Below are 12,658 nucleotides of genomic sequence, written 5' to 3' on the forward strand. Positions count from 1 at the left end.
TTTCCATGGTGACATTCAGACTGAGGGATATGGAGAGTTTCCAAATGCTACGTATAGACTGTGGGAAATCTGGCCTTTCCTGGCCTCCCCTCTCGTGTTCTGGTTCACCTGGAGAGGAAATGTGAGTGTGTACCCCAAATAGGAGCTGCTGTGGTTAGGAGAGTTGCTCACTCTGGGCTGACTGCAGTGTCTATGCCCAGGAGCAGCTGTCTGGTTGAGGTGGAAGACAGGGAAGAGTTTTCTGGTTGGTTGTCTTGATCTTTGACATAGGCAAAGCTTGCATATTTGCATAAATAAAGTGAATAGGCTAGTAGCCTACCAGCTCTGGATTAATGAAGCCTAGGTGCAAATACATAAGTTGTAGCACAGTGTTTTAATTTATCAGGAACTCAGTTGAACTTTTGAAACATATGTAGATTCATGCAGTTTCAAAGGTGGTCAATCCTTAAGAATAGTTGGCTTAAATTTAGTGAGTATTTAGTGGTGAGCTGGGAGAAAACAACTGTCTGTTTTTTGTTGTTTTTTTTTCTGAACACTGAATGTTTTAGTGGTCCTTTCCGTCATGCTGGTTCAGGTAAAAGTATTGTAAATAATAGTTTGTGACCTGAAAAGTCATAGGACAACATTACATAAATGCCCAATTTGTATTAAACTCTAGTGTAATATTAAACTCTAGTGTAATTGTTTTATTTAATGACTTGTTAAACTCTATGTTGCAGTCCATTGCTTAAATTTGCATTTGTTAAGGTGTGAAATGGATGGCGTTCAGGTAGGGCATACTCTTTGTGTTCATATTGAAAGATGAATTTGCCTTATATTTAAAGAAAAAAAGAAACCCCAAACCTGTCATTTGTTTTTTGAGAAAGCTGTGTGTCTTTGCCTCCCATGCGAAATTATTCCATGTATTGTCTATGTGTTATTGCTTTTCAGTAAATGCTGGGTTTGCAGAACAAGGACTTGCCAAGGCAAGTTGTCGGTTTGCAGCCTCATTCTGATTTACCAGGGGAGCATAAAAATATACTCCCTTCCAAAATTTCATGTATGATAGTTAAACCAGTAATGTTCATCATCTTTCCATTAACCCCAAATGGAAAAGAAGGCTGGTAAGCACACAAGCTCTCTTATTTTCATTGTAGTTTTCCAATCTTAAAGAAAATTTCTCTTGACACCAATTTGGGGAAGAATATTCTACCTATTTGCCAGTATTTTTGGAATTGTATCTTCTCATGTATATCTAAGCAGCTGATTAGAAATTGTAATTCAGATCTAGACATAGAAAAGGCTATTTTAATACTTTTTAGTCTCCTAGAAGAAGGAGGAAAGACTGAACTGCTTGCAGAGGAGGAACAGACTGTGGGATCAGAACCTCAGGATATATTTAATGGAGAGGTTCTTTTGAGTTTGAACCAGCACATATGTGTATAACTTTTTCTGACATTGAATTACAGGGTGGTTTATTGGTTTGCTTGTTTCAAAAGATAACCTGTTACACACTTCAACATAAGACAATACCTCAGAGAGATCATGAAGTGTGGTATTAGTTAGGAGATTGCAAGTGTGGAAGATTTCCCTGGAGGGTAGCGCTGCATCATGCAGTCTTATTCCAGAAAATCATATGAGTATAAAAATAAAATTAATCATTTCTTTATAAGTTTCTACTATGCTGTTGTCATAAAAAGAATCCATTACATAGAAGTATGCCTGATTTTGTATCAGTGAGCCGTTAAATGTTGTTAATGATTTGATGAATTCTGACTTGGCCCACACAAGGTAGAACTCAATGTGGAGCAGGGAAAAAAAAAAAAAAAATCTTCAGAATATTCTACTTGTGAAATGAACTTTTCTAGAGAAGTTTTTTCTAATGTTAAAAGCACTGACTGTTCTGAGCAGTTTCTGTTGGAGGTGCTTTACTTTTTGCTATTGTTTTTAATTTGTTTAGTCTCACAGATGACGTAGATCTTACTTCAAACTTCATAAAGAGAGCTGCTCGTGTTCTATTAATGCTCTGTATAGTACACCTTTGTACATAACACCTCGGGGGTATGCCAGCTGACAAAGATGTGCAATGCATTAGCATCTTAAATGCTCTTCTAGGCCCCAGTCAAACTAGCCAGGAGCGTATAGGGGCATCTGGGAAACATTGCCATTGATAATAACATTGTTGATAAGCTCAGGTGGAAAGCATGCAGGGCAGGGAGGTGCTTCTTGAGTAGTTAGTGTTCTTGGAGGTCTGTGCTATTTCTATAGAAAAAGAGGAATCTTTAAAGAAAAAAAGAAAAAAGTTACATTATATAGTGTTTATTTTAAATAGTAGGTCTAAAAAGAAGGGGAGTTCCATCATACAGCTTTACATTAAGCTCTCTTCTTATTGGAACATCTGTGCCTTTACATAAATCTTGGGGTTATTTTAGGTGAGGAGCAAAGTTGTTGAATAAGAAGAGACTGTTACTTGTGTATTGACATCACAAAATCTGTTTGATGGGGCCTTATGCACCCCAAATATCATAATGAACCTGATTTTTGGACAGAGGCCACTGTTCTTGAATATCCAGGACTGCTAGATGCTTAGTAACTGTAATTGCACCCATAGCCAGGAACAAGGAATAGTACATAAAAATGAGTTATTTGCTGGGATTCCTGTGGTACATGGGTTGTGTGACATCCTATGATATTAGGGCATCTGAGGGTAAAAGCGAATGGGATCTTGACAGCTAGAAAAATTTCTTACTACATTGAGGTTTGGTGGATGCCGGATTTGGAGGAGTATCATAAAAGACACAGTGCTCTTAAGAAAGCTGTGCTGTCCCCACCAGCTTCCAGGGTGCTTCTTTGAACCTCAGGCATCTGATGTTTTTTGAAACACCTTGTCCTGTCGCAAGTTAAATGGCATTATCAGCCAGGAACGCCCTCTCCCTGAAGCTCCCCTAGTGTTGATCTGAACACAACAGCAGCTGGCCAGCTGCTGGCAAACAGGGCTGTCTGCTGCGGCTCTAGGATGAAAGGTGTGGGTGAGGAATGCTGCCGCTATTTTCGAACTATTATTATTTCCTATTTGTGCACAGTTCTGTTTACAAAAACAATTGCTGCTCTTTAATTAAGAAATAGAATGACAGAAATAAAGTATTTTAAAAGGATGTTCTATTTAGGGAACGAGGGGAGGTATTTGCGAGAAGCTATTCTGAAAACGTCATGCAATCTATGGTTAAATTATTTTGTTGTTTTGGGGATGTAGCTTTTACAAAATCGGTGAGTCAAGCAATTGTCAGTAATATTTTTGTTGTCTTAAATTTTTTTCTTACCCTATATGAACTATATGCCTCCATCTAAATTACGTCTGAATGACAAAAATACATAGATAGCAAGAAGTGGAAGAGTAATGGCTTTATTTAGAATTAACTGTCAGTGTTTATTAAGTGCATCTGTCATGTCTTATTCTGGATTTGTATTGGTAGTCTCTTAGCTCAGAGATTTTTTGATACCTGATGACGTTGAATATTTTAATGTTATTATTCTCATTCAGCAGTCTGTGTAAGCAGTGTGGGACTTCAGGAATATCAAAAGTACTTACTGCCTTCTTTTATAGTCATTTAGCAAAACCACATCTATGGCTTATTTTTAATACATTCTTAGGTAAATGTTTTATGTATTGTCAAGAATATTCAATTTTTTTCAAAAAATAAATGCCATTATACATGGGACTGCTTATAAAACAGTTCATGCAATTAACATAACAGATGGAAAAGTTGGGCTTTGAGAGAAAGTACGTAGAAATACGGATAAATCGAGAATGCTCACACCAGATAATTCAAGATAATCGTATCTTGTGTGTGTGAGCAAGTAAAGTGGATCCAAGAAGATTTGGAAAAGAAATTATTTCCTTTTGCAACCTAAATTTAAATGTCTAAATGAGTTCTTATAGCACTGGGACATTTTACATGGCCTTACTATTGGGTGTCAGGCAGAAAAAATAGCTGATTTTTACTGCTGCTTGTCTGGTGATAATGATGAGCATTGCCTAGCACGTAAGAGACAGCAGCAATTTGATGAATAGAGGGTTCCACTGAAATGCCTTGGGAATATGTAGGACTCATGCGCTTTGACATGTTCTGAAGCAATGGTGTCTAAGAAAGAGAGAAATTAAGATCTTCCTCTTGTACATCACACTGATTATGCATGTATTGTGTTGTTTTACAGTGAAACATTACTTTTGATTAACAAGCGGTTCTAACAACCCCAGTTCCCTTAGCTGCTCCTCATAGAGCTTGTGCTCTAAACCCTTCACCAGCTTCATTGTCCTTTGAACACGCTGTAGCAACTCAATATCTAACTTGTAGTGAAGGGCTCAAAACTGAGCACAGCATTTGAGGTTCAGCCTCACCAGTGCTGAGTGCACAGGGGCAATCACTTTCCTGGCCCTGCTGGCCACACTAGTTCTGACGCAAGCCAGGATGCTGTTGGTCTTCTTGGCATCTCTAGTAGCCCTTCCTCATCATGCGACCTACCATGGTGGAGGTACTCCAGGGGTGAGGTTAAGAGACACTGACAGCTAATAATTCCTAGATGTATGGCATTAAGCATATTCACACTCTCATTATTTCCTTAGAATTGGTCTCTGGCAGAAACACTTTCGTTTCTGGTCTTTTTCAGTGGTGTAATAGTTAACAACATCTGTTGATATGCTGGACCCAGAGAAGGGTGATAGTCTTCCTCCTTTCTATTGTTCCCTCTTCTCCTCTCCCATCCCAGATATAATGGAGACATTGCTAACATACCGGTTATTAGAGATGACCAGATAGGCATTCACAGTGCACTATCCTACAAGAATTCAGGGCTCTTCTTTGGATTCTGGAACAGTTGGTGTCTTCCACAGGTTGAAAAACCATGGCTGCCATAACTCTCCAAATCTTAAGATTTCATGTAGCATTAATTTTTTGTAATGTTGAAATACTTCTCTTAAACATAGGGCAAGTACCCTCTGTTGGCTTGATTTTGGTTTCAGTCTTTTTCTACTTCCCATGGCAGGACAAAATGTTGCTAACTGTTGTCTTCCCTTCTATCCTTTTTCTGCAGGTCTTGATGACTGCCTGCAGCAATACATAAAGAACTTTGAGAGAGAGAAGATTAGTGGTGACCAGCTACTACGCATTACTCATCAAGAACTTGAAGATCTTGGAGTCACAAGAATTGGCCATCAGGAGCTTATCTTGGAAGCAGTAGACTTGCTCTGTGCACTGGTAAACTTCTTGGGGCAAAACGGGGACAGCAAACAGTGTTTGCACATTCACAGTTTGAGAATTCACAGTGTTCATATTGCTAGTCCTAAACACTATCTAAACTCCTGACACATAATGTATGAGCAATTCAGCATTTTATACCAGAGTCAAGATAAAGAGCAATATCTACTGATAAGACGGAGCTTTGTAAATACATTGGTATCAGAGATTTAAAGCTTGCATATCTGTCTTTATAGAAGAAAAGTATATCTGAAATCAGAAAAAAACTAGACTGGGTTTGGTTTGGAATGTAAAACAGTTATATATGTGAATGCGCTACTTGAGTGCTGGTTGCCCTTCACAAACAAAATGTCCTGATATTAACCATGTCATTTTTCACTGATACATGCAAATTATGTTTTAGATGATAATTTGAGTTTGCTGAAACATAGCTGCTTCTATTTCACAGTAGAAAGGATTAAATACTGAAATAATTGTCTTATATGTAAATAATACATATTTTCTGGTGGAGCATACAGTGGGATTTTGGTAATTTTTTTTTCAATCAGGTCGTGTCATGCATAACTGGGATTGTCATCCCCTTGGTGAGAGGTGTGGTGCTGACTTCACCCTTCTTAATGAACCTTTTATGTGCGCCTGTAAACATTAGTGATAGCTTGGGCACACTGTCTGCATCCTTCACTGTAGGAAGGATTGTAAACAGCTCTGGTAAGATGTACTTTACTGCCTAAAGTGGTGTTTTGTGGATTTTTAATGCATGCTGCTTTTCCAAGCCTTAGAAGCAGCTTTAAGAAAGCTGGATCCCAGTAGAGGCAATCAAAGATGGTAGGCTGAAAGGCTCTTCAGAAGAAGGCTTGTGGATTTTCAGTATGAAGCAGCTTTGCTGCATAGTCTGATGTTGCATCTTTAGGAAACAGATGTGAGGGGTTATAAAGAGAAAAAAAAAATGCAGAAATAGAGGGGGAAAAAATGCAGAAAAGGGGGAAAAGCTTTTCCATATGGGAAGACATTTGGTTTTAAACACGTCTTAGGCTCTCTTCTTTAGAGCAGTATTTCTAATAACATTGCAAAGTGGCTCAGTGTAGTAAGTTAACTCATCTATTTGTTTTTTAGATAATGGAAAGTATGCAATGTTGAAAAAAAAAAAAAGCTACTCATATAGAAGGGAACAGACTTATTCACAAAATACTTTTCTCATCAGACAGCTCAGAAGGCAACAAGAAAGTAAATACTTTAATTAACTGAGACAAAATCTAAGTTAGGGTGAACAGTGATGACCATTCCTCTGGGGCACACAAGGAGACAGTTTACGGCTCTTAGAAATAACCTATTTTCACAAAAAAACACTCTTGTTTATTAGCTGAAATTTCTTTTTTTCCCTGGATATATAATTACAGATGTTATCTTTAGACAAACAAACACAACTTGTCTTTGTAGTTCTGTTATCTTAGGCAAAAGTGGATGGAACTAGGTTGAATATAAAATAAAGCATCTGTAGTGAAGGCTAGCACTGCCTGCTTAATTTATGCAGGAAGTCTCTACCTTCCTGATCCATGTTGCACAGGTAGCATTGGCTGCTTTTCTGAGTTTATCTTAAAGAAAACTTCATCACTGAAACACAGTAGCATGTGCCAGATCACAGCTTCCAATTTAAGCTGAGGTTTTTGCAGCCTCAGAATTGGCTCCTGATGGCTCCTTAAGGTTAAAAATATGTGATTGTTATATTGATTTTAGTGGACTTAATTCGAATTTATTGTTCACTAATCAGATAAACCTCTTAGGAAATTTAATTCAGAGGAGATTCTTTTGGCTATACTGGTCCTGTCCTTACAGGTTTTCCTTTTCTTACTGCATCAGTAAGTATCTATCCTGGTTAGTGCTTGTCCATTCTTCTGATTAGCTTCTAATGTTGACTGTATTGTTTAGGAGAACTTCAATTCAATGACTCTCCAGTGTAGGATAACTGCTAATGCAAGGTATTTAAATGAATATTATCTGATTATTTTTTTCTGTTTCGTTGGTATTTAACAGAAGTTTTGTGATAGAATTTGGCATGAGTTACAAGTGTATGATCTGACTGAGTTAACATCTGTTTATGGATACTGGAGATGGAGGGTGGCATGATGGAGAAGTAATATTAATGTTAATTTTGCACTACAAGCATAATCTCTGATTTTAAACTAATTGAAAACCAAAAGTATTGTCACTTCTGATTCTTCTCCCCATTCTCTCCAAGTTACTGAGTGACCACCTAATCAGTTTTTGGCAGGGAGGGCAATTGAGGGGGACAGAACCGCCTCACACTGGACATTCCTGCTCCCGCTCTGCAGGGGAGTTTCCAAGACAGGGTTGCCTTCAATGAAAAAAGCTTATGCAGTGATGGTAGCTGATGTGTTTTAAGAGCTGCTTTTTTCCCACCCCCTTCCCAGCACTTTTATGGTGTAAATTTCTACTTGCAGTTTCTGCCCTGACAGCTGTGGATATGGCAAATGGCAAGCCAGCTGCTTGTGTTGCATGCCTGTAGTTGATGGGGCAACATTTTCTTCCTGGAAGAAAGTGGAGAGCCTGAAAAAGCATATTTGGCTGGTATGGAGAGAGCATGGGACCTCCTTAACCGAGGTGGAAGCTACTGAACAGTGCTAAATATACAAACTGCTCGCCGTAGTAATAGTTGGGAATCATTTATGGTCGATAGCACTATTTAAAGGGTGTTCTTTATTGATTTTTGATAGAAGGTGGGTAATTGGCTGTGGTCTCTCATGGTATTCTTCTCCTGTCATAAGCACTAGCAAAAATGGATCCTCCAGTGTTAGCTATCAGAGAACAAACGGTGGCCTGTGCTATCCATCTAAGTATAGTCTCTCATGGCTGCCAGCCTGACATACCATGCTCTTAACAGGAGAGCAAGCATCCTGGGGGTGAGATTCACAGGTTTTCTTTTCCTGTGGTGCTTCTGAGAAGGAAGAACAAAGATTTTTCCCAGCTGCTCTTGCTGTTACAGGTCACACTCACTGATAATGGTGGGGGCGTATATACCATCACTGAGCAGAATGTGCTCCAGGAGAGAGTGGGCCATGTAACTAATGTGGCTTGTCTCTTCTTCAGTCTGTGAAGGTGGGAGCATGGTCAATAGATGATCTTGCCTTAGTGCAGTTTTGTGTTTTATAAAATTCATATGTCAGAAAGGGCAAGATAAATGAAATGTTCTCTGTGCTTTAAAGAAAGAAGCAATGAGGTCTGTGATGGTATTTCATTGGTGATAAGAGTTTGTTGCATGGTTTTTGATCGGTCCTTGAGAAACCATGACAGATACATGCCTGTAGAATTGTTCTGTTTCCAGCAAGGAATGTCTGTTTTCCTTTCAATTCAAATGGGGACATGAAACTGGGATCCCACTGGTGGCACCTACAGGTAGATTCCTACTTGATGTGGACGTGCATGTTTATTCATGCTGATAAGATCTCAAAAAATAATTGACCTCTGAAAAATTATTGAAAACTGTTAAGCTCATTAACTGTGTGTCCATCCCTAGAGATACAGGAGAAACTGTATTATTTTTTTTTCTTCAGGCTACTCCCAGGTAATAAAACACACGCTTGTTTATCAGTTATAAAAATTACCACCCTGATCTAGCCTCAATACAATCCTTTTCAGTATGTGTGTGGTGTGAAGCTAGCTTAAGAATGCTTTACATTTAATCAGTAATGAAACAACAGTGTAGCAGACCTTGAACCACAAATAAAATGTGATCAGCCTTGTTACTTTGATGGTTGCATTAAGAACTGGATGTGAATGAACAATGCCAAAAGAAATTGAGGAAAGATGCATGTGATGCTTTTGAAAAGAGAAATGCATACTGAAGAACTGATTATTTAGATAACACCATCACATCACTGTATCAGTCTTCAGGTTTGGAGTGCATCTGCAGGTCTTGTAGTGCCTGAAATATCTGACTGTGCTGCAGAAAGCAAAGAAATGCACCTAATTATTTTTCCATCATCTGTTTGTCAGGAGATGGAGTTCCATTTATCAAAACTGGGTATGACCATATTTTGCTGACTGTCCATGGACTCTAAATTTTATGTCTCCTTGATGTATTTTTCCCAGAAAATGCTACCTTTTGCTTTACTGCCTGGGGAATACCAAGACTGAAGACTGCACAGCCAAAGATCTCTTCTTCAATCTTTAAGCAAATGATGTAGTTTATCTGATATACCACCACAATGGCCTGTTGCATTAAGGGATTTTTTTGCTTTACTTTCCCAAAATATCATGTACGTTTTGTTTCCGTGAAGATTAGATTAGCTTCATTGAACATTAGATTAGTTTCATTGAGTATTTTCAAATATTTTTAAAGAGGAGACTTTAAAGTGGGAAATATTTTGTTCTGGGAAGACAAGAATATACAGAAAACTTCAAAATAACTTTTGGATGTTTTAAGTTTTCCTTAAACAAAGAAATTATTAAAGTCCCTGTGAATTTGCAAAATCCTTCTTCAGAGAATCTGCATTTGTGTAGTTTTGTTAAAACTCAAACCAGTTTTTGCTTTGTAGAGCATTCTGGTTTCAGTACCGGTTTCATGCTAATTATTTAAATATGCTTTGAGTGCACAGGAATCTATTATACACTGTGTATTTGAATCTGTAAAGCTAGAAGATTGAAGCAGATGAGATAGCATTATTATTTTGTAGAGAAAACATTGGTCTGCACTAACAGCATGAAATCACTTATCATTTACCACTAACACAAAACATTTATATGCAAATGAATGTAAAAAATAGACCTACTTTACCCATGAATGATTTGATTTCTCATAAGAATTATGCCTTTTACCTTAATTTCATCTTCTTGCCATTTCTCGCACAGAAATCCTTTCTTTTTGCCCTTATCACTAGTCAGATCTTAAAGCTGCTTTTGTCAGTAATAGTGAATATTAATCATCATAGTGGTCAATGAGGAAGACTTCATTTTGGAATGGAGATTTGTATGTGCTAGAGTTGGGATTTATTGTTAATATTCTGCATGCTCATAGCACAAAAATTATTTGCCCTTTTTACTATTGCCCTTTACAAGTTAAAGTTCTGGTTATATGTCATCTGCCTTCCTGTCTTCAGGCTGAGCTAACTTAACTGCAGAGAAAGAAATCCCGAAGTCCATCACCAAATCAATAACGCTAAGGAGTTAAAGGGCTTCTTATTGCTCATATAGATCGTGTCGAAAATGTTTGTTGCTGTTGTTAGCAGATCTTTTATACAGAACTGCAGTAAAGCCTTGTGGTATGCCAAAGGCAGTAAATACATCTGCATGCAAATTGTGAATGTCCTTCTTCCTAACTGTCTCAGGAAACAGTTTTGGATCCTAGATAATTTCCTTAGTTACTTTTTTTCTTTGGGTTGTTTGGTGTTTTGGGCAAGTAAAAAATACACACCCAGGTTCGCAGAGTCACAGCATAGTTTGGGTTGGAAGGGACCTTTAAAAATCCAACCCTCTAGGTCAAAAGCAGACTGGATAAACAGGGCTGTTACAGTATAATATGTTTTGAAGAGGTAGTGTATTCCTAGCAATCTACTTTTTTTTTTTGCTTTATTTGAAATTGCTGATAAGCTGTTTAGGACTTTGTGAAATGCATTTAACTGAATATGTAACTGATAGTTTGAATTCTGGAGAAATAAATAAGAGCACTTGGCTGGCTAGGGACAAAATTACATGACAAAGAAGAAAAACAAAAAAATAATGAGCACTTGGTCTTGAAGAGTCTGCTGATTAAATAAGAGTAAGAAGAATAGTTTATGTAATTGCTTTATTAGCACTGCAAAGCATGACTAGGGCTTGGCTTTTTGCTTGATTGTGCTGTAGAAAAAGAAGGGCATTTTTCAGGAAAGGGGATAATGATGATGATTGATTATGAATCTTTCCTGGGTTCTGCAGGGCTGTAAGTATCATGCACCTGAGCTTTATTTCTGTAAACATTTAGGACAAATATTTGTACTCTTTGAAACTATTTGCTTTTTAATCAGTATATGCTTAGTAATTGCAGTAAAATACAAGTGTCATTTGAGCTGTCCGGCTTTTTCTCCTTATCTACTTACTCTGTGTTTATGAAACAGATGTGCAAGGATCATGTGTTATGCACTTCTAAATTACCCCATATGTCAGTGCTGTTCGAAAGAGAGATAACCTTAGTGTTGGCATTTCATAATGCTGGAGGAAGGGCCGTTAGAAATGTATGTTGTAGGCAGATCTGATGAGGTATGAAGTTACATAAGGCACCTTCCATATGACAAGTTGTGTTCTCAGTTGCTCGCAACTTTGGGCTGGTGAGCTATCTGCCTCATACTTTGTGGGATGTGTTCAGCCAAATGTTTTCAAGAATGAGGTTCAGATGCATTTTGTTAATTTTAAAAACAACTTTGGAGACAAAGGTTGGAACTTTTCTTGGTGAATTTTTGGCCGCCCCAAATTTGGAGGCATGGTTTTGAAATGGCTGCCATGTGCCGTGGTATCTGTGTGATCCTGTTTTGATTATTCACTTAAGATCTTCCTCAGTTTTCCCCTGAACTGAGGATTCTGTGAACTTTACTGTTTCCAGGTTGCTTGTTTAAAAGCAATAATATATACAGAAATTATACTAAAAAAATAATATGGAAGATGAAAGCACTGAAAGATAGTGTGGAGCAGAATTAAATTTGTCTGGGGTTATCTTAAGTCCATTTCTTAGCAGTCATATGCTATTACCTAAAAATCCTGCATTCAGTCTGTGAATAAGAAGGAAAAGACTTTAAAAAGTTGTAGTAGAGAGAAAGCTTATGATTTAATCCTTGTGATTTTTAGCCATATCACTGAGAGATGTCAGGCATAACTGAGAAGTTACATTTCTTTACACATAATTTATTACGTACTGCACATAATTTGTTACCCCGTACACCCGTCTATACTATAATATTAGTCTTTTCAAAATGTTGCCATTTTTTCCTTCTTTAAATAATAATGTTTGTGTGTGTGATAATAAACATTTGCCAAATAAAAATAAAAGTTTACTTTTTGTAGTTTGTACAGCCATGGTTGCCTTCTCCAGAGGGGTATCAGGAATTGATATTAGCACTGCTATTTGCTCTGCCTGCCTGGAGAAACTGTTTTTACTTTACTTTTGCCCCCAGCTCCAGTGTTATAGTAGTATTGTTGGTTCCCAACTTGTGTCTCTTTGTTGTCAACTTGTGTCCAGCAATGGTCACTTCATGCCTTTTTCTCCACATGATTTCCAGCCACTTTCTGGGCTGGAGAGAAGTAACAGTTATTTAGGGAGGTAGGCAGAGGGGCCTTACCTTAATTTCTCGATCTTGGATTGTTTGCCGAAGCCGAATAATGACATTGAACTTGTTGTGTTCTTTGTGCTTGGAGGTGTAGAGGCATTTGTGGTTACATAA

The 12,658-nt window shown here is 37.8% G+C and overlaps 1 protein-coding gene across 7 annotated transcripts in view; it reads left to right on the forward strand.

Annotated features, from left to right (window-relative positions):
- Positions 1-12,658, forward strand: part of CNKSR2 (connector enhancer of kinase suppressor of Ras 2) — a 214,763-nt gene that overhangs the window by 29,786 nt on the left and 172,319 nt on the right. For all 7 annotated transcript variants that reach the window (XM_061453247.1, XM_061453249.1, XM_061453250.1 and 4 more), the window contains exon 2: positions 5,071-5,234. In XM_061453247.1, the coding sequence (XP_061309231.1) occupies positions 5,071-5,234 (164 nt within the window). The remainder of the gene's footprint in view (positions 1-5,070; positions 5,235-12,658) is intronic.

This window comes from Pezoporus flaviventris, unplaced genomic scaffold (genome assembly GCF_033815535.1).
Source record: "Pezoporus flaviventris isolate CSIRO_AGI_PZ_B2104156 unplaced genomic scaffold, CSIRO_AGI_Pfla_v1 ptg000015l, whole genome shotgun sequence".
In the NCBI taxonomy this organism is placed as follows: Eukaryota; Metazoa; Chordata; class Aves; order Psittaciformes; family Psittacidae; genus Pezoporus; species Pezoporus flaviventris.